The 21190-nt window shown below is 41.9% G+C and overlaps 1 protein-coding gene across 6 annotated transcripts in view; it reads right to left on the reverse strand.

The window, feature by feature from the left end:
- The window catches only part of LOC106602505 (cation channel sperm-associated protein subunit beta), a 42724-nt gene extending 22027 nt beyond the window's left edge, over nucleotides 1-20697 (reverse strand). For 2 of the 6 annotated variants that reach the window (XM_014195189.2, XM_014195183.2), the window contains exons 1-13: nucleotides 20483-20695; nucleotides 18948-19014; nucleotides 14558-14661; nucleotides 14166-14315; nucleotides 13989-14043; nucleotides 11464-11583; nucleotides 10133-10285; nucleotides 8879-8968; nucleotides 8333-8463; nucleotides 3606-3638; nucleotides 3438-3504; nucleotides 3288-3334; nucleotides 3050-3202 (exon numbers count right to left, since the gene is read on the reverse strand). In XM_014195189.2, the coding sequence (XP_014050664.2) occupies nucleotides 3050-3202; nucleotides 3288-3334; nucleotides 3438-3504; nucleotides 3606-3638; nucleotides 8333-8463; nucleotides 8879-8968; nucleotides 10133-10285; nucleotides 11464-11583; nucleotides 13989-14043; nucleotides 14166-14315; nucleotides 14558-14661; nucleotides 18948-19014; nucleotides 20483-20509 (1197 nt within the window). In that variant the 5' untranslated portion in view covers nucleotides 20510-20695. Of the gene's footprint in view, nucleotides 1-3049; nucleotides 3203-3287; nucleotides 3335-3437; nucleotides 3505-3605; nucleotides 3639-8332; nucleotides 8464-8878; nucleotides 8969-10132; nucleotides 10286-11463; nucleotides 11584-13988; nucleotides 14044-14165; nucleotides 14316-14557; nucleotides 14662-18947; nucleotides 19015-20164; nucleotides 20173-20482 lie in introns of all 6 variants that reach the window. The other 4 variants (XR_006769804.1, XM_014195197.2, XM_045717764.1 and 1 more) reach the window with 4 other exon arrangements.
- Between the last annotated feature and the right edge of the window lie 493 nt (nucleotides 20698-21190).

Below are 21190 nucleotides of genomic sequence, written 5' to 3' on the forward strand. Positions count from 1 at the left end.
CTATTCGCCACATTGAGTCATGAGTTCTAATTAGTGGAGGCTGGTGGGAGGAGCAAGGAGGATGGGCTCATTGTAATGGATGGAATGGAATTAATGGAACGTTATCAAACATATGGAAACCACATCTTTGGCTTCGTTCCATATACTCAATTTCAGCCATTACAATAAACCCATCCTCCTATAGCTCCTCCCATCAGCCTCCACTGGTTCTAATTATTGATACTAGGGGTTCCGTGGCTAAAGCAAATAAATAACTGTGCAGAGGGCATCCCTGTCATGTCCCTCTTAATAACTTAAATAGATCAGAGATTGTCCATTTGTTCGTATATCTCACATGTGAAAACATGTGTTTTTGAAACACTTCGCATGTGATCACGTTTTCAAATGTGCATTTCCATATGTTATCACTGTTCAGCTAAAATATGAACCCACCTGGGATTTGAAATCACAACCTCTGGATTTGAGGTACGCTGATCTTTCTAGTGCGTCACACATTGATTAACTATCATACATCTCTGCACTTAGCAAAAGAGTGCCATCTGCACTGCTATTTTAGTTATCAGTTATTCAGAATATTCTCTCATCGTTGATTTCATATAATTATTTCAGCCGTTTGAGGGTTTTCTGTATAGTTTTTCTAATGATGGTGGTGCATATTATTCTGTTTTCACGATACTCCTGAATCACTATGATAAATATAATTGTTTATCTTGAGTGTATTTACTTTAAAGTCCAAAGTCTAGGAATACAGGTTAAATCAGTTACTGATACAGATATGGTGGCATATGTGAAAGGTTATGTGATCACATGGGAAAATCCACATGGGAAACCTCATGTGAGAAACGTCAATATTTATTCAGCCGATTCTGTTGAAAAGCGTTTCTTAAACAGAAGCAAACGGAATGAAACGGGGATAAACATACCTGAATTTGTCCAATATAAACTCTTTTTTGCAACTGTCGGACTAATAATTACACCCTAGATCAGCTAGATGCAGGCAAGAGTGTGCAAGGCGGTATTGAATGTGTCACTGTCTGCCATTACTCAACTTTTTCTCTCGACCTGTTGTTGTAAACTTGTAAACCTCTGTTGTAAACTTTCATTCGTAGGCCAGGTTGTAGCAACCTCATGATGGGTATAGAGAAAATGTGTGTATCATGTAGTAGACTAAACCTATCTGGGTGAATGGAATATGAATAACAGTCATCCAATATGCTGTAATAGAAATAAGGCCATGTTCATAAAAATAAAAAGATTGTCGTCCCTCATCTTAAATGGACCCGACCGCCACTGAATTAGAACCACAGTAATACAGTGGTAGCTATTTAAAACGGTGCTACTTTTTGGCCAATTAAGCTAAAAAAAAAAAATCAACTTTAAAACATTCAGGCTATCCTAACTTCCAATTCTTAAAAACGTGTATAAAAGAAATGATATAAATGTGCCCATATTTGCATAAAATAACCAACCCACAGTAAGTGCTGAACCATTCAAGATAGAGACACCAAACCAACTTTCACATGTTCAGGCTATCCTGTCTTCAAATTCTTAAAAAGTTTAATCAAATATAACGATATAAATGTACATACATTAGCATAAATAACTCACCAACATTAACTCTTGAACCGTTCAAGCTAGAGACAATAAACCGACTTTCACATGTTCGGCTATCCTAACTTCAAATTCTATAACACATTATAGGGTATTTTGTGTAAACCAGTGACAAATAATAATAATAATCTCAATTTAATCAATTTTAAATTCAGGCTGTAACACAACAAAATTTGGAAAAGGTCACGGGGTGTGACTACTTTCTGAAGGCACTGTAATGTTTAGATATCTGAGAATTTTGAATTGTCAAGAGGTTCAAAACAAGGTTTCCCTCTAATCCCGCTAATGGTATCTTAAAGGCCATTGAATTGTTAGCAATAAAAATCTGATCCAATTATAAAATTAAGGGAATAGAAATGAATGGGTTAGATACAAAGGTATCAATGTATGCCGATGATTCAAGTTCGGCCTTCTAGGCAGAGTTGCAAAGATAAAGCCATATCTCAGACTGGCCAATAAAAATAAAAGATTAAGATGGCCAAAAAAACACACTAGACAGAGAAACTCTGCCTAGAAGGCCAGCATCCCGGAGTCGCCTCTTCACTGTTGACATTGAGACTGGTGTTTTGCGGGTACTATTTAATGAAGCTGAGGACTTGCGAAGCATCTGTTCCTCAAACTAGACACTCTAATGTACTTGTCCTCTTGCTCAGTTGTGCACCGGGGCCTCCCACTCCTCTTTCTATTCTGGTTAGAGACAGTTTGCGCTGTTCTGTGAAGGAAGTAGCACACAGCGTTGTAACAGATCTTCAGTTTCTTGGCAATTTCTCGCATGGAATAGCCTCCATTTCTCAGAACAAGAATAGACTGACGAGTTTCAGAAGAAAGTTCTTTGTTTCTGGCCATTTTGAGCCTGTAATCGAACACACAAATGCTGATGCTCCAGATACTCAACTAGTCTAAAGAAGGCCAGTTTTATTGCTTCTTTAATCAGGACAACAGTTTTCAGCTGTGCTAACATAACTACAAAAGGGTTTTCTAATGATCAATTAGCCTTTAAAATGATAAACTGGGATTAGCTAACACAACGTGCCATTGGAACAGAGGAGTGATGGTTGCTGATAATGGGCCTCTGTACGCCTATGTAGATACTCCATTAAATGCCGTTTCCAGCTACAATAGTCCTTTACAATATTAACAATGTCTACACTGTATTGCTGATCAATTTGATGTTATTTTAATGGACAAAAAATTAGCTTTTCTTTCAAAAACAAGGACATTTCTAAGTGAACCCAAACTTTTGACCTGTAGTGTATTTTGATTTGTTTAACACATTTTTGGTTACTACATGATTCCATATGTGTATTTCATAGTTTTGATGTCTTCACTATTATTCTACAATGTAGAGCAGAGTAAAAATATAGAAAAACCCTGGAACGAGTAGGTGTGTCCAAACTTTTGACTGGTACTGTATATAAAGACAATATAGAAAAGGTACCTCAGTGTGTGAGAGCAGTATGCCAGTGTGTTGGTGGCGGTCATGGAGGAAGGACAGGTAACGGTGTTTGTGGTTCTTCGCGATGTCAGCAGCGGAGGCCTGGCACAGGAACCACCTCGTGAAGGGGTACTTACTGTACACACACCTAGAATGCTGCCATTGAGAAGCTCAGGTTGAAACACAAGGATAGACATTTGTATAATATAAATTATAAACAAACCCCCTCAATCACACCTACCAGGTTGTCACCTTCTCCTTCATTGGAAATCAAACTGAGCGTGTCATCTAAACAAGAGAGAAAACTGTTTGAAACTTGTCTTCCAAAACAACAAAAAACATGTTATGAATCCATATAGTTCATTTATTTGAGGTCATGATTAAGCCATACCACTGAAATAGATGCGATCTGTCACACATTGAGAGGAAAACCACAAGGTGGTGGCAGAGTAGTCCATCTATGAAGGAGAAACACAATGACTTGTTAACTGTTTTCTTGGGAGGCACTCTGCCCCTACTATATCTGAGAATAGCTTGAACAACTGAAATATTTACAGACCTGAGCCAGTGCAGGGAGGAACAGCAAGGTGAACTGTAATATTCAGAGACAAAGATCAGTACCACAACACAAACTGTTCAGATAAACTATTTATTGACTAGTAAGGACCATAAAGAAGGTTCGTGCCAATCAAATGGCTCTGTGCACAAAGTCAAATAAAATGTTATTTGTCACATGCGCCGAATACAACAGAGCCAGTGAAATGCTTACTTACAAGCCCTTAACCAACATTGCAGTTTTAAGAAAAATACATACAAAAATAAGACATAAAAGAAACAAATACTTAAAGAGCAGCAGTAAAATAACCATAGCGAGGCTATATACAGCGGGTACCGGTACAGAGTCAATGTGCGGGGGCACCGGTTAGTCGAGGTAATAGTTATTAAAGTGACTTATGCATAGATAATAACAGAGAGTAGGAGCAGCATAAAGGGGGGGGGGTGCAAGTAGTCTGGGTAGCCATTTGATTAGCTGTTCAGTAGTCTTATGGCTTGGGGGTAGAAGCTGTCTAGAAGCCTCTTGGACCTAGACTTGGTGCTCCGGTACCGCCTGCCGTGCAATAGCAGAGAGAACAGTCTAGGACTAGGGTTGCTGGAGTCTGACAATTTCTAGGGTCTTCCTCTGCCACTGCCTGGTATAGAGGTCTTGGATGGCAGGAAGCTTGGCCCCAGGGATGTACTGGGCCGTATGCACTACCCTCTGTAGTGCCTTGTGGTCAGAGGCCAAGCAGTTGCCATACCAGGCAGTGACGCAACCAGTCAAGATGCTCTCGATGGTGCAGCTGTAGAACCTTTTGAGGATCTGAGGACCCATGTCTCCTGAGGGGGAATAGGTTTAGCCGTGCTCTCCTCACGACAGTCTTTGGTGTGCTTGGACCATGTTAGTTTATTGAAGACTCATCTCTTCCGTAGGTCCTGTGATTGAGTGTAGTCTGGCCCAGGAGTGTGAAGGTGAACGGAAAGGCACTGGAGCAACTGTAAGGGGTGCCTACTGACGGCAGAGAAGTCAGACGCAGGAGAGCAAAAAACTGTGTTTCCAACGGCGCAGTTTAAGAATAAAAACCCACTGGAAAACAGAACAATCAATAAATGGGTACATAACCTGACGCACACCAGACATAACGTGCACAAGCACTTACAAAAAACAATACCGGACAAGGACATGGGGGGAAGAGGGTTAAATACACAACATGTAATTGATGGAATTGAAACCAGGTGTGTGGGAAGACAAGACAAGACAAATGGAAAATGAAAGGTGGATCGGCGATGGCTAGAAGACCGGTGACGTCGACCGCAGAACAACGCCCCGAACAAGGAGAGGGACCGACTTCGGAGGAAGTCGTGACAGCAACGAACCGCCCTTGCTGTCTCTGCCTGTTCTTTTCCCCTCTCTCCACTGGGTTGCTCTGCCTCTATCCCTATTACAGGGGCTGAGTCACTGGCTTACTGGTGCTCTTCCATGCCGACCCTATGAGGGGTGCGTCACTTGAGTGGGTTGAGTCACTGACGTGGTTTTCCTGTCTGGGTTGGCGCCCCCCCTTGGGTTGTGCTGTGGCGGAGATCTTTGTGGGCTATACTCGGCCTTGTCTCAGGATGGTAAGTTGGTGGATGAAGATATCCCTCTAGTGGTGTGGGGTTTTGGCAAAGTGGGTGGGGTTTTTCCTGCCTGTTTGGCCCTGTCCGGGGGTATCATCGGATGGGGCCACAGTGTCTCCTGACCCCTCCTGTCTCAGCCTCCAGTATTTATGCTGCAGTAGTTTATGTGTGGGGAGGCTAGGGTCAGTCTGTTATATCTGGAGTATTTCTCCTGTCTTATCCAGTGTCCTGTGTGAATTTAAGTATGCTCTCTCTAATTCTCTCTTTCTTTCTCTCTCGGAGGACCTGAGCCCTAGGACCATGCCTCAGGACTACCTGGCATGATGACTCCTTGCTGTCCCAAGGCCACCTAGCCGTGCTGATGCTCTAGCTTCAACTGTTCTGCCTGCGGCTATGGAACCCTGACCTGTTCACCGGACGTGCTACCTGTCCCAGACCTGCAGTTTTCAACTCTCTAGAAACAGCAAGAGCGGTAGAGATACTCTCAATGATCGGCTATGAAAAGCCAACTGACAACTGACACTCCTGAGGTTGCACCCTTGACAACGACTGTGATTATTATTATTTGACCATGCTGGTCATTTATGAACATTTGAACATCTTGGCCATGTTCTGTTATAATCTCCACCCGGCACAGCCAGAAGAGGACTGGCCACCCCTCATAGCCTGGTTTCCTCTCTAGGCCTTTCTAGGGAGTTTTCCCTAGCGACCGTGTTTCTACACCTGCATTGCTGGCTGTTTGGGGTTTTAGGCTAGGTTTCTGTACAGCACTTTGAGATATCAGCTGATGTAAGAAGGGCTATATAAATAAATATGATTTGATGTGGACACCAAGGAACTTGAAGCTCTCACCCTGCGCTACTGCAGCCCCGTCGATGAGAATGGGGGCGTGCTCAGTCCTTCTTTTTCTATAGTCCACAATCATCTCCTTAGTCTTGATCACGTTGAGGGAGAGGTTGTTGTCCTGGCACCACACGGCCAGGTCTCTGACCTCCTCCCTATATGCTGTCTCATCATTGTTGGTGATCAGGCCTACCACTGTTGTGTCATCGGCAAACTTAATGATGGTGTTGGAGTCATGCCTGGCCGTGCAGTCATGAGTGAACAGGGAGTACAGGAGAGGACTGAGCACGCAACCCTGAGGGGCCCCTGTGTTGAGGATCAGCGTGGCGGATGTGTTGTTACCTACCCTTACCACCTGGGGGCGGCCCATCAGGAATTCCAGGATCCAGTTGCAGAGGGATGTGTTTAGTCCTTAGCTTGATCTGTTGGGGCGGTATGCAAATTGGAGTGGGTCAAGGGTTTCTGGGATAATGGTGTTGATGTGAGCCATGACCAGCCTTTCAAAGCACTTCATGGCTACAGACGTGAGTGCTACGTGACGGTAGTCATTTTGGCAGGTTACTTTAGTGTCCTTGGGCACAGGGACTATGTTGGTCTGCTTGAAACATGTTGGTATTACAGACTCAGATAGGGAGAGGTTGAAAATGGCAGTGAAGACACTTGCCAGTTGGTCCGCGCATGCTCTGAGTACACGTCCTGGTAATCCGTCTGGCCCTGCGGCATTGTGAATGTTGACATGTTAAAAGGTCTTAATCGGCTGCGGAGAGCGTGATCACACAGTTGTCCGGAACAGCTGATGCTCTCATGCATGTTTCAGTGTTACATGCCTCGAAGCGAGCATAGAAGTAATTTAGCTCGTCTGGTAGGCTCGTGTCAGTGGGCAGCTCTCAGCTGTGCTTCCCTTTGTAGTCTGTAATAGTTTGCAAGCCCTGCCACATCCGACAAGCATCGGAGCCGGTGTAGTACGATTCGATCTTAGTCCCTGTATTGACACTTTGCCTGTTTGATGGTTCGTCGGGGGCATAGCGGGATTTCTTATAGGCTTCCGAGTTAGAGTGCCGCTCCTTGAAAGCGGTAGCTCTACCCTTTAGCTCTGTGCAGATATTGCCTGTAATCTATGGCTTCTGGTTGGGGTATGTACGTACAGTCACTGTGGGGACGACGTCATCGATGCACTTATTGATGAAGCCAGAACATATTCCAGTCTGTGCTAGCAAAACAGTCCTGTAGCTTAGCATCTGCTTCATCTGACCACTGGTGCTTCCTGCTTTAATATTTGCTTGTAAGCAGGAATCAGGAGGATAGAATTATGGTCACATTTGCCAAATGGAGGGCGAGGGAGAGCTTTGTACGTGTCTCTGTGTGTGGAGTAAAGGTGGTCTAGAGTTTTTATCCTTCTGGTTGCACATTTAACATGCTGGTAGAAATGAGGTAAAACTGATTTAAGTTTCCCTGCATTAGTCTTCGGCCACTAGGAGCACCGCCTCTGGTTGAGCGTTTTCCTGTTTGCTTACAGCGGTATACAGCTCATTGAGTCTGTCTTAGTGCCAGCATCGGTCTGTGGGGGTATGTAGACAGCTACAAAAAAATACAGATGAAAACTCTCTAGGTAGATAGAGTGGTCTACAGCTTATCATGAGATACTCTACCTCATGCGAGCAAAACCTTGAGACTTCCTTAGATATCGAGCACCAGCTGTTGTTTACAAATATACATTGACCGCCACCCCTTGTCTTACCAGAGACTTATGTTCTATCCTGTTGATGCCGTGTATAACCCACCAGCTGTATGTTATTCTTGTCATCGTTCAGTTTTTAATGTCCCGTTGGAAGGATATATGTGCTTTTAGTTCGTCCAATTTATTATTCAGCGATTGTACGTTAGCCAACAGTACGGATGGCAAAGGCAGATTGGCCACTCGTCGGCGAATCTTCACAAGGCACTCCGATCTCTTTCCGCAATACCTCTTCCGTCTTTTTCTCCTGCTAATGACGGGGATGAGGGCCTGTTCGGGTGTTTGGAGTAAATCCCTCTCGTCCGACTCATTAAAGAGAAATTCTTCGTCCAGTTCAAGGTGAGTAATCGCTGTTCTGATTCCCAGAAGCTCTTTTCAGTCATAATGTTGCTGCTACTGTCTCTTATGTACAAAATAAGTTCCAAAAAATGCAAAAAAAACGAACAAAATAGCACAGTTGGTTAAGATCCCATAAAACAGTAGCTACCCCCCCGGTGCCATCTTTAATGGTGCAAATGAGTGTGTGTGTGTGTGTGTGTGTGTGTGTGTAGTACATTGAGAGTGCCTGTGACAGGGGAAAGAAGATCCTGGCTGATGAAGAGCCCCCGGTTGGTCAGCAGGAACAGGTGACAGTTGGTCAGCTTCAGGTCCACGATGGAGATCCCCACACAGCCAGATACACACGCTGTGGAGATAGCAGGTCAGTTACACACACACACACAAACACGCGCACACACACTGTGGAGGATCAGTAAGTCAGTAAAAGTTACATCCCTGCACAGCCAGACACAGACACTGTGGAACATCAAGAGACTGGTCAGCAGCCAGACACACACACTGTAGACGACAATGAGGACAGCCATTAAGGCATTTTTACGCGATCTCTCAGCTCGGCTCACCTCGGGTGTGTGAAAATGGTATTAGTCATTAATAAACAAATAATACAGAACCGGCTAAAGACAATGCACTGAAAACTACCGTACAACACACTCACTCACTGTATCGTTGTGTATCAAACAGCAGAATAAGGGATGTTGAAACACAATTCTAAGCAATACAGTATATATCAAAGCTGCAACGTGATAGATAAGATGCTCTACCTTCATTGATCAAGCTACATAGTGATCTCGTGGCGTTGAACCATCGTGCCTGAGCGGTGAAGGCAGATCTGGTGACACTGAGAATCACCCCTGCAGTTACAATGAGAGAGGACAGAAGGCCTCAGTAATGATCACTGACAAAGTCCTATGAATGAGCACAAGCAGGGGTAGAATTGAATTGGAATGCTTGAGAACTGAGATCCCAATGTGAAACTAGTTTTAACAAGTGCAATTTGCTTTTAAGCTAAATTACCTGCCTGTGATGTTACAGTGATTTTTTTCTAATTCCACCCCTGCGCACAAGCATGCAGACATACACTTACAGGACAGTTTATTAGGTTCCCAAAAATGGATCAGTGGCCAGGCAGACAGGCAGAGGCATTCAGTTACTGTTCGATTGAATGTTGAATGGGAAAAACGAGTGACCTAAGTGACTTTGAGCGTGGTATGATCGTCGGTGCCAGGCGAGCTGGGTCCAGTATCTCAGAAACGGCCACCCTCCTGGGCTTTTCACGCACGACAGTGTCTAGGCTTTACCAAGACTTGGTAAACATCAAGTCAGCGGCAGTACTGTGGGCGAAAACAGCTTGTTGATGAGAGAGGTCAAACGAGAATGGCGAGAATCGTGCAAGCTAACAGGCGGGCCACAAACAGACAAATAACGGCTCAGTACAACAGTGGTGTGCAGAACAGCATCTCGGAAGGCACAACTCGTCAATCCTTGTCACGGATGGGCTATTGCAGTAGACGAACACACTGTGTTCCACTCTTGTCAGCTAAAAACAAGAAGAAGCGGCTCCAGTGGGCACGCGATTACCAACACTGGACAATGAGGAGTGGAAAAACATTGCCTGGAACATTGACAGCGACTTCAGTTTACTTGAGTGGCCTTCGCAGTCCCCAGACCTCAACTGAATAGAGCATCTTTGGGATGAGATGGAACAGGCTGTTAGCAGCATGAATGTACCGCAGTCCAATCTGCAGCAACTACGTGATGCCATCGCGTCAGGCTGGACCAACATCCCTGTGGAACGTTTCTGACGCCTTGTAGAATGCCTGAAGAATTCAGGCTGTTCTGAAGGCAAAGGTGGGTCCGAACCGGTACTAGGGTGCACCTAATGAACTGTCTGGTGAGTGTATACACAGGGCACATAAATGGCCTGTTTGTCTGCAGTTACAGTTACCTATAGTTAAAGTATGTTCTGTTTGTCATAACAGGTTTGTGTGTGTGTGTATACAGTATGTCTTCCTCACCTGTGTGTCCTCCTGGAGCGAAGACAGGTGCCAGCACAGCCACATCACCGGCACAGGGACTCTGGCTGACCTGTAGTTTCAGGACCCGGTGGAGATGTGGTTCAATGATACGAGACGACAACTCCTCCCCTATCGTCCACTGCAGGATGGGCTCTAAGAGAGAGATGCCACGGCCAATGCATTTCTGACAAACTTATTGAAATTCACACTCATACTGCTAAGATACAACCTTAAAAGGGCAATCATTAGTTGAAACAATAAAAAGCTGAGGGATAGGCCTGGAGAAATGTAACCACTCTCAAATTCATAGAGAGCTATGTATACAAGGACTGCCCATCAAAGATATCAACATTGTAGTTTTAAGCATGTTTTAAGGCTATACAATGTTTACACATTTGAGTAAAACAAGCTTATAATTTGGGTTCTGATGGGCTTTGACAGTTGAACTAAGCACATGAGGCATTTGTAAGTTATATTCTTCAAGAATCAATGGGTATATATATCATTAATTTGTAAGTCTAAAAATGGATGTATCAACTGCAGATTGTACCTTTTTATTTTTTTACTTTTACCCCCCAATTGGTACAGTCTTGTCCCATCGCTGCAACTCCCCTATGAACTCGGGAGAAGCGATGGTCAAGAGCCATGTGTCCTCCGAAACACGACCCTGCCAAGCCACACTGCTTCTTGACAAACTGCTCGCTTTACCCGGAAGCTAGCCACACCAATGTGTTGGAGGAAACACCATCAAGGTGGCGACCGCCGTCAGCTTGCAGGCACCGGGCTCGCCACAAGGAGTCGCTAGAGCGCGAAAGGACAAGGAAATCCCAGCCGGCCAAACCCTCCCCTAACCCACACAAGGCAGGGCCAATTGTGTGCCGCCTCATGCGTCTCCCAGTCAAGGCCAGCTGTGACACAGCCTGGTATCAAACCTGGGTCTGTAGTGATGCCTCATGCACTGCCTTAGACTGCTGCGCCACTTGGGAGGCCCCAGAATGCTCCTTTAATGTAAGTCTAACTGACTTACTAACTGGATAAAAGCGTCTGCTGAATATAATATAACATAATGTAAAATGTTAATAGGGGCTAGATAGATAATATAGGAAATACTATCAACGCCTTTAACCATATTATCATTGTGGAAAACCCCATCTCCTCCCAGCTATCCGGCGTTATAATCATAAAGAAAAGATTGCCACCTAGAGGTAAACCGGCACCGCAATTAATCAGAGTACACTATTTTCTTTAGTCATTGGCAAAAATATCAAAATTCAAAACACCCAGTGCTTTGTCACAGAATCACAATAGGCCCTTCCGTCCCCTAGTCCAACCTCTGGCCACGTCCAGTAGTGTTCCCTTCAGTGTGTCCAGGATGGATCCCTTGCTGCTGAACATAGAGAAGGCATAGAACATACTGAACTCCACATACCACTCATCCACAGGTGCTGCCACTAGGGGAATGAAGGGGGGGAGAGAGGAGAGACAAAGAAAGAGGGCAGAGAGGGAGAGGATAGAGGTTTAAATAGGCCAATCAAGCCTGTGATGGGCTGCTGCAAGTAGATATTGTAGTAGTACTTCAATATTTCAAGTAGCCTTGGTCTTCAAGTAATAGCTGGGTAGCCTGGGTACCAGTCTTTTTAACTAATATTCCACTCCTTGCCACTCCTGTCATTTGCCAAAGAGACTTTTCATATTTGAAGATTGAAGAAAGGCCATTCTATCATTAATTAGCTTGAGATCACCTATCAGGATCCAAGATGGCGTAGCAGTCGGAGGTGTGTTTGTCTTGTCCCGTGTAAATAGTCTTCGTTTTTTTTCATATACATTTCGTATATATTTTAATTTCACTTTCCATCTAGGAACTGAATATACTTTCCTGCAACCCGCCTCACCCAATGTGGTACGGATCTGCTATTTTTTATACTTTAGAACCTGAACCCCAATCAGAAGCTAGCCAGATAACTAGCAACTAGCTAGTAGTCAGTTAGCCACTGCTGCGGTCTTCACCCTTAACTCGGACACCAGCCAGCTTCAGCTCGGGCCGACTCTTTTCTCTGTATATATCACTGATGTCGCTCTTGCTGCTGGTGATTCTCTGATCCACCTCTACGCAAACGACACCATTCTGTATACATCTGGCCCTTCTTTGGACACTGTTAACAAACCTCCAAACGAGCTTCAATGCCATAAAACACTCCTTCCGTGGCCTCCAACTGCTCTTAAATGCTAGTAAAACTAAATGCATGTCCTTCAACCGATTGCTGCCCGCATCCGCCCGCCCGACTAGCATCACTACTCTGGATGGTTCTGACTTAGAATATGTGGACAACTACAAATACCTAGGTGTCTGGTTAGACTGTAAACTCTCCTTCCAGACTCACATTAAGCATCTCCAATCAAAAATTAAATCTAGAAATGGCTTCCTATTTCACAACAAAGCCAAATGCTGCTAAACAAACGTACTCATGCTGCCAAACATACCCTCGTAAAACTGACTATCCTACAGATCCTCGACTTCGGCGATGTCATTTACAAAATAGCCTCCAACACTCTACTAAGCAAATTGGATGTAGTCTATCACATGCCATCCATTTTGTCACCAAAGCCCCATATACTACCCACCACTGCGACCTGTATGCTCTCGTTGTCTGGCCCTCGCTACATATTCGTCGCCACACCCACTGGCTCCAGGTCGTCTATAAGTCTTTGCTAGGTAAAGTCCTGCCTTATCTCAGCTCACTGGTCACCATAGCAACACCCACCCGTAGTACACGCTCCAGCAGGTATATTTCACTGGTCATCCCCAAAGCCAACACCTGCTTTGGCTGCCTTTCCTTCCAGTTCTCTGCTGCCAATGACTGGAACGAATTTCAAAAATCACTGAAGCTGGAGACTTATATCTCCCTCTCTAAGCATCAGCTGTCAGAGCAGCTTACCGATCACTGTACCTGTACACAGCCCATCTGTAAATAGCACACCCAACTACCTCATCCCCATATTGTTATTTATTTTGCTCTTTTGCAAAATAAATAACAATATCTCCCTCTCTCTACTTGCACATCTATCACTTCAGTGTTAATGCTAAATTGTAATTATTTTGCCTCTATGGCCTATTTATTGCCATACCTCTCTAATCTTACTACATTTGCACACACTGTACATAGATTTTTCTATTGTGTTATTGACTGAACGTTTGTTAAACCTATGTGTAACTCTGTGTTGTTGTTTTTGTCGCACTGATTTGCTTTATCTTGGCCAGGTCGCAGTTGTAAATGAGAACTTGTTCTCAACTGGCCTACCTGGTTAAATAAAGGTGCATTTTTTTTTTTTTAAGATCAGAGGATTTGATCCAGTCATAGCTATCCTCAAATCAAAGGTTATGCAAATATTGGAAATCGTTTTTTTAAAGCACATTTTGGAACTCTTTCACTTTTGGTGTCTGGTTGCTAAGCAAGAGTTTTTGTTGTCCAGATGAAAAGCAGTCTGTCAAAAGTTTCTAGCTCACTTCTAAATTCTAAAACTAAATACATACTGCAATTACAATCACAAAACATCTTAGCTTTCCGCTAGAAAAGTATAAAAGCTAAATGTTTATTTTTTTGTACTTTGTTGTAATTGTAATTCTATTTGAGGCTCCACATGCTGTCATGGAAAATATGATATAATATATATATAATATGTTATTTCCAACAACCAATGAGCAACTCTGCTGGAAATCCAGCTGCATATTAACCGTTGAGATTGCCCAAAGGTCAGTCTCTTAGGCGAATGACAGGAGTGGCACGGAGTGGAATGTTAGCTAAAAAGACTGGTACCCAGGCTAATAGATCGGCTCATTAATGAGAAATAATGACACCTGTGTTGATAGTAATGTTGTATCTGGGGACGTTCACTCTCCAGGTGGATGCATTCTAACAAGCAGAGGGAAAGCACACAATACACATAAGAGAAACAAATAGAAGTAGAAAGTCATTGAATTCAAGTAATTACTGAGACCATTGATTTTGTTCATCTTAATCTTAGCCCATCTCACCAAAATTAATTTAAAGGGGAAGGTGGCTGAGTTAGTGCTGTTATAGATGGCCATGGTGGGCAGGAGACCAGATGATGTGTAGAGCTTCAGTTGGTTCTGATACTGTCTAGCTGAGACGCCTGGTTTCTTCCGTAGCATGCAATCCACCACCTGGAATAAATGAGATAGAACGGCAATCACAAGGACGGACAAATTACAATGGTTCGTTTTTACTCTTGAAAAGTTACTTTGTATGTTTTCCATTGAACATGGTTTTTAATCTAGAATGAGGCTTTATCTGGGTCACGGAAACTGGCCCTAAAATGATTCATCATTATTCTGGGACCCAGCATTTGTTCCAGGCAACACAAGGGGGCGCCAGATGTTTGATGAGAGCTGCTGGAGCAACGTACCAGATTGTCCAGGCCGAGGTACAGTCGAACCCTTTTGCTATCCATATTTCCTGACACACACTGAAATAGTTTCTGTTGCTCTGGGTCATCTGGTTCATCTGTGTCTTAGTACATCAACGTCATGTAAAGAATAAATCAAAAGAAGTCTGCCAGCTAGTAAAACAGTAATCTGTTCACATCCAAAGCAAATAACAGCCCTATGCATCATCAAAATTGGTGGAATTAAATGGTGCCTATCTTTTCCATTCATTTGGGATTGATGCATATGTACACGCCACTACATATTTATTTGGACAGTGAAGCTAAAACGTTTCATTTGTCTCTATACTCCAGCATTTTGGATTTAAGTTGTTTTAAAACAATATGAGGTGACAATACAGAATGTCACCTTTTATTTGAGGTTATTTTCATACAAATCTTTTACCGTTTAGAAATAACTACATCAAGCTTGTGGACTACAAACTCGTTGGATGCATTTGCAGTTTGTTTTGGTTGTCTTTCAGATTATGTTGTGCCCAATAGAAATTAATGGTAAACAATTTATTGTGCCTTTTATTGTAAATAAGAAAATAATATGTTCTGAATACTTCTAAATTAATGTGGATGCTATCTTGATTAGGGATAACGGATAACCATTAATGAATCATGAACAATGATGAATGATAAAGTCCTGTGGGCAGATTCTGTGTGCAGAAAGATTATCCAAGACATGCTAACCTCTCACCATTAGCAAAAATAGGGGAGGGTAGCATTTTCTCACTCATCATTATTCATAATTCATTCATGATTATCCACAATAATCCGTAACTTAATGTAACAGGCGTAAAAAGACGCCTGAGCGTAGTCCCCACATCCGTTTTTCAGGTGAAACAGAAGTTAGGTTGAAAATACTAAACCTCTGAAAAAAGGAAACATCCTCTTTCTTTCTGCCGACCCTAAGGAGAGCGAATAACATTCCGTAATCATGACGAGGGTATGAAGTTGATTTTGAGTCCAACCCGCGGAAATACCTCCAAATGGTACCACCTCCCAAGGCCAAACATGGAAGAGATACATTCTAGAGCAGTGAGAGAATGCTCTATAGCCTACTTTGTCATTTTTTTTTTTTACATGATTTTGATATTTTATCAACAATACAAAACATACACAAATGACATCATCATACAAACATCAACTACATCACTGCCCATACCCACTAACCCTCACCCCTATCTCCAGCGCTCGTATCACTTTCTGCCACATGGCGTCAAACTGCACGATGTTGTTTCTCTCCGTCGCCCACTCACTTTACATTTTTAGATAGTAAAGCATTTGACCTTTCCATTGCGTGAACAACGGAGGATTGGTTGATTTCCAGTTTTTAAGGATACATTTTTTTATGACGTTTTTTATTGAACCTTTATTTAACTAGGCAAGTCAGCTGCAAATGACTGATAAGAAATGTATTGTCCAACCCATCGGGTATCTCACTGCACCCTCATATGCCATGTCTTGAAATATATAGACAGACAAATTAAAAGTACATTTACATCGTAATACTTCTGACAGCCATCTTTCCAACTCCACCCATAACATTTGGACTTTATAACATTCCAAGAAGGCATTAATTGTGTGCAAAGCTGTCAGAGTGAGCAAAGGACATATGGCTACTTTGAAGAATCTCAAATATAAAATATATTTTGATTTGTTTAACACTTTTTTGGTTACTACATAATTCCGTGTGTGTTATTTCATAGTTTTTATGTCTTCACTATTATTCTACAATGTAGAAAATAGTAAAAATTATGAAAAACCCTGGAATGAGTAGGTGTGTCCAAACTTTTGACTGGTACTGTATGTTGTGCAGAAAAAAGTCAATTATGAATTATTTTGTCTTAGTTAAGAACAAATCGGTATTACTGAAAATAAATACAAAAACGTTGGGAGCCATGCCAATCTGAAGAGGTTTATTCTACCTGTAAGATTTATGGGAAGATGATTCTATTTAATTAAATCTGCTTTCATATTGTTAAGTAACGGAATAAAGTTATCTTTACAGTGGATTCGGAAAGTATTCAGACCACTTCACATTTTGTAAGTTACAGCCTTATTCTAAAATGGATAAAATAGTTTTTTTTCCCTCATCAATCTACACACAATACCCCATAATGACAAAGCAAAAACAGGTATCGCAAATAAAAAATTCTAATATAACATTTACATATGTATTCAGACCCTTTACTCAGTACTTTGTTGAAGCACCTTTGGCGGCGATTACAGCCTCGAGTCTTCTTGGGTATGACGCTACAAGCTTGGCACACCTGTATTTGGGGAGTTTCTCCCATTCGTCTCTGCAGAGCCTCTCAAGCTCTGTCAGCTCTGTCAGGCTGAATAATTATGTAACTGTGATATTAGATTTTTTTTTTTATATGCGATACCCGTTTTTGCTTTGTCATTATGGGGTATTGTGTGTAGATTAATGATGGAAACAAATTTAATCAATTTTAGAACAAGGCTGTAACGTAACAAAATGTTAAAAGTCAAGGGTTCTGAATACTTTCCGAATGCACTGTACGTACATTGTACATACATTGTACATACTGTACATTTTAAGAAAGACTACCACATAAGTACTGTGGTTGGTTTGTATTATAAGGTAAATGTAAGTATATTGGCTGGTTAGGGTCTACTTGGGGTGAGTGGGCCTTCCAAGAGACTGAAATGGGATGGGTGGAGGACTCAAGCACACCTCAGAGAAGTGTCTGATGCCCTTCCAATCACCCCATCCCAATCCCCTGGATATAGTCCCTCTCCATTATCACCAATAACCACCATTGAATCACAGTACACACAATAATTTGACTTCCTTTCCTATCTGTCCAGAACTCTTATTAATTTTACAATGGATGTACAAGTGATGGACTGTCATTTCTCTTTGCTTATTTGAGCTGTTCTTGCCATAATATGGACTTGGTCTTTTACCAAACAGGGCTATCTTCTGTATAACCCCTACCTTGTCACAACACAACTGATTGGCTCAAACGCATTAAGGAAAGAAATTCCACAAATGAACTTTCAAGAAGGCACACCTGTTAATTGAAATGCATTCCAGGTGACTACCTCATGAAGCTGGTTGAGCGATAGCTTTGAACACTCTTGGCAGTCATCAAGGCAAATGGGTGCTATTTGAAGAATCTCAAATATAAAATATATTTTGATTTGTTTAACACTTTTTGGTTACTACATGATTCCATGTGTCATTTCATAGTTTTGATGTCTTCCCTATTATTCAAAAACTTTAGACTGGTAGTGTACATACTATATTACCTCTTTTATATTGTATTTTCAGTGTCCATGTATCTAATTGGCATCGGCTAATTCTATCATTACTTCCTAGAGGGGAACAGTTACTTGGGGACAATAGAGTCTAGATTGTGTTGGGGGTAGGAATATTGTCTCAACTTACTATACGATGGTCTTGGGCATCACTGTATGTAGCCTAGTGTACTTATCTGCTTTTTCCCGCTTCTGCTTCTCCTCAAGGCAATGGGCTCTCTTTCAACTGGAAAGGTTTCCTGCAGCCTGATTATTTCCCTCATTAAAATGCAAATCAATTTATGACATTTTTGACATGCGCTTTTCTGGATTTTTTGTTGTTGTTATTCTGTCTCTCACTGTTCAAATAAACCTACCATTAAAATTATAGACTGATAATTTCTTTGTCAGTGGGCAAATGTACAAAATCAGCAGGGGATCAAATACTTTTCCCCCCTCACAGTAAATTGCAAAAATTACAAGTTAATTAGTGGGTGATGGTGATTTCAGAACCAAAGTGGGGGGGACAAAAAAAACATAGGCTACATTGCCCCCCTCCCCCTAATTTGATAGTAGTAGTGGGGTGGTAGATGCCTAGTCTCCCTTATGGCTCTGCACAGGTGCCTACATAGTACATACACCATAGACATACATAATTTACACACAGAAGTCAGCTCAGAGGCCCAACGTATCACAACAATTCGTTCTCTAATCAAACCAAATTGTTTCAAACAAACCTATCATCGCTGTATTGTATCGGAGCACATCCCTATGGGACCAAATACATAAAGTGCTTTCATTTCTAAAGGGTAAAACATATGTATGAAAAAAATAAAAAAGGTGACATTATTTACTGTCTCCTCATATGGAACATGTGATCTCGAATCCAAAATGCTTGAGTATACTATAGAGCAAAATTAAACATTTTAGCCTCACTGTCCAAATAAATTCTTAGCACACACCATGCCTGGTAAGACATGGACTGATCCCCTCATTATACTTATTTTGAGGGCTGAGGACATCTGACAAACTTATTTTTGAGTAGATTGTCCGTTTAAAACTAGCTACTTTCTTTGACACAATTTGATCAGCTTACCTGATATGGTGGTTCCAAACTGCACCCTGACTAACAAAATGGTTATGATGAATATCATCTGGGTCCCCTACACAAAAGATTAGGAAATGTAATTTGTGTCATTCATTATTAGTTAGCTACAGAAGGAAATGTGCTTTCACATGCCAAAATCTAGGTTTTAAGACACATTGGGAGTCTGTACCTACACAGAGGGCTTCCGTTAGCCAGTAATAACAGGCTTTCTTCTGATAAAAAAATTGAAAAGCCAATAAATAAAATTGGCACCATACAATTGTCGAAAAGAAAAATCCCATTTCAAAATTTGCCTACTGGCTTTTTAGCCTATTCATTGATGGATTCACCAGTCTATGTACATACAATTGACTGATCATGCTTAATTTGCATAATTTTGTGGAATTAAATTGGTGCATGTGTACACTATATTCCTTATGTATCTTTTTTATCACACACATACAGCATACAGCATACAGAGCCATTGAGAGGAAAATATGTCAGACTGTGCAAGAGCTACTGCTGCAGCATCTTGCTGTCCTTTCAAGACAACTGGGAACTCAGAAAAATATGAGGTCATTTCATGACGTCAGTGATCTTCAGGTCGTAAAGTCGGTGCTCTACAGGCCCGAGCTCCCAGGCAGGCTTCATCAGCGCGTCAAACATCACTTCGCAACGAGCTGGAGGCTCTTTTTTTCAAAACATGTATTTTGAACATGTATCATGTATTTTGAAAACATACTTAACTGTTTAAAACCTGAACGTTTTAATAGATATTACGAAGCACGTCTTACCCTGCTTCAAATTAGCCTATTAGATCTCCTCTTTCTACATTTCTAACGGATATTTTAATCTGTCACATGAAACCGCTTGAATGTGCAGTGCCCTCTCGACAATGGTGTTTTCCCCGCCAATTGCATTATGGAACGAACATTCCCGCGTAGCCTACTGCGCTTATAATCATAAGAAATAATAGTTGATCAACTTTAAGCTAAATGTTCTGATCGGTTGCATCTGACTCATTGTTTTTGAACGTTTTTGTTTTATTTAGCGTAGGGCAAGGCCTACTGTTTGTATGAATTTGGGATCTATTTTCCCACAAATGTCCAGACTCTGGAATAGACTGTCTTTCTCGTCAAGTTGACCAATATAATAGGTAGCCTAAACTTTTCTACTATAGTAGATTCACATAGGATAGTGATTTTGCTGTTCATTAACTTACTCACCTTGTTGGCTGAGGAAAAGTAAATGTCGACAGTTATTCCAACATGTTCAAAGTGCACATCAGAATTTGGTAAGAAGGACCGCACTTCGTTACATTCTGTACATGTATGTTCTGTCATTCTGAGAACTGTGGGCCGATGTGGACGCCCTAATCAGGTTATGAACCTGATTCATATGGGTCCGGTAAATTAAAATGTTGCCGGTCAAATGTCATGCGCCACATTTTCCTAACATAAATCCTGCTACACAGACTCGCGATGTTGTGTCCCAAACTAAGCTAGCCAAAATCAAACCGCTATGCAAGCCAGCACGATATTTACCTTGATTGAAGGTCGATTCATCTCCATAGTTTGTCGCCCTACAGAGCTAGCAATTTTGCAGAGTCGTTGCCACTGTAATTTATGTTTAGTTTCAGTCAACTAGCTAAACATGTACAACTTTTTGTATATATATTTTGCTACACTACAGATGATTGACTAGTAAGCCTTCAGGGTTGTTACTAGTTACCGACTGCTAACACTGAATTCTGGGATTTGTAGTGCAGACAAACTACAACCAGAGATATTAACAAAACGAGAATAATGAGCCAGATGATTCACCGGCCGTTTCTACAGAAAGCTCAGGGGCCGGTAGTGCTAATTTACTCATCGATGAAACATTTGATCTCAATACAGTTTTCTGTTCCCAAAACTAGAATATGTTACGAACAGAGTAGATTAAGTTATGTAGCCTTGACCTTTTACCAAAGTTTCTAAAAAGTGCGTTGTTCAGATGCGCATTTCAGAGTAGATGTTCCATAACGGAAAAACGCAAATATATGCAAGAACGCGCCAATAGGATCTCACTATCTCGTGCTTGTCCTGCCGACTTTGATTAATTTGCTTATTTTGTGAATGGGTGGAAGAAGGCAGCCTAGCTGTTAGTGTTGGACTAGTAACCCAGCCGACAAGGTTGATGTGCCCTTGAACAAGGCACTTAACCTTAATTTGCTCCAGGGGTGCTCTACTGCTATGACAGACCCTATAAAG

Source organism: Salmo salar, chromosome ssa01 (genome assembly GCF_905237065.1).
Source record: "Salmo salar chromosome ssa01, Ssal_v3.1, whole genome shotgun sequence".
NCBI classification, from domain to species: Eukaryota; Metazoa; Chordata; class Actinopteri; order Salmoniformes; family Salmonidae; genus Salmo; species Salmo salar.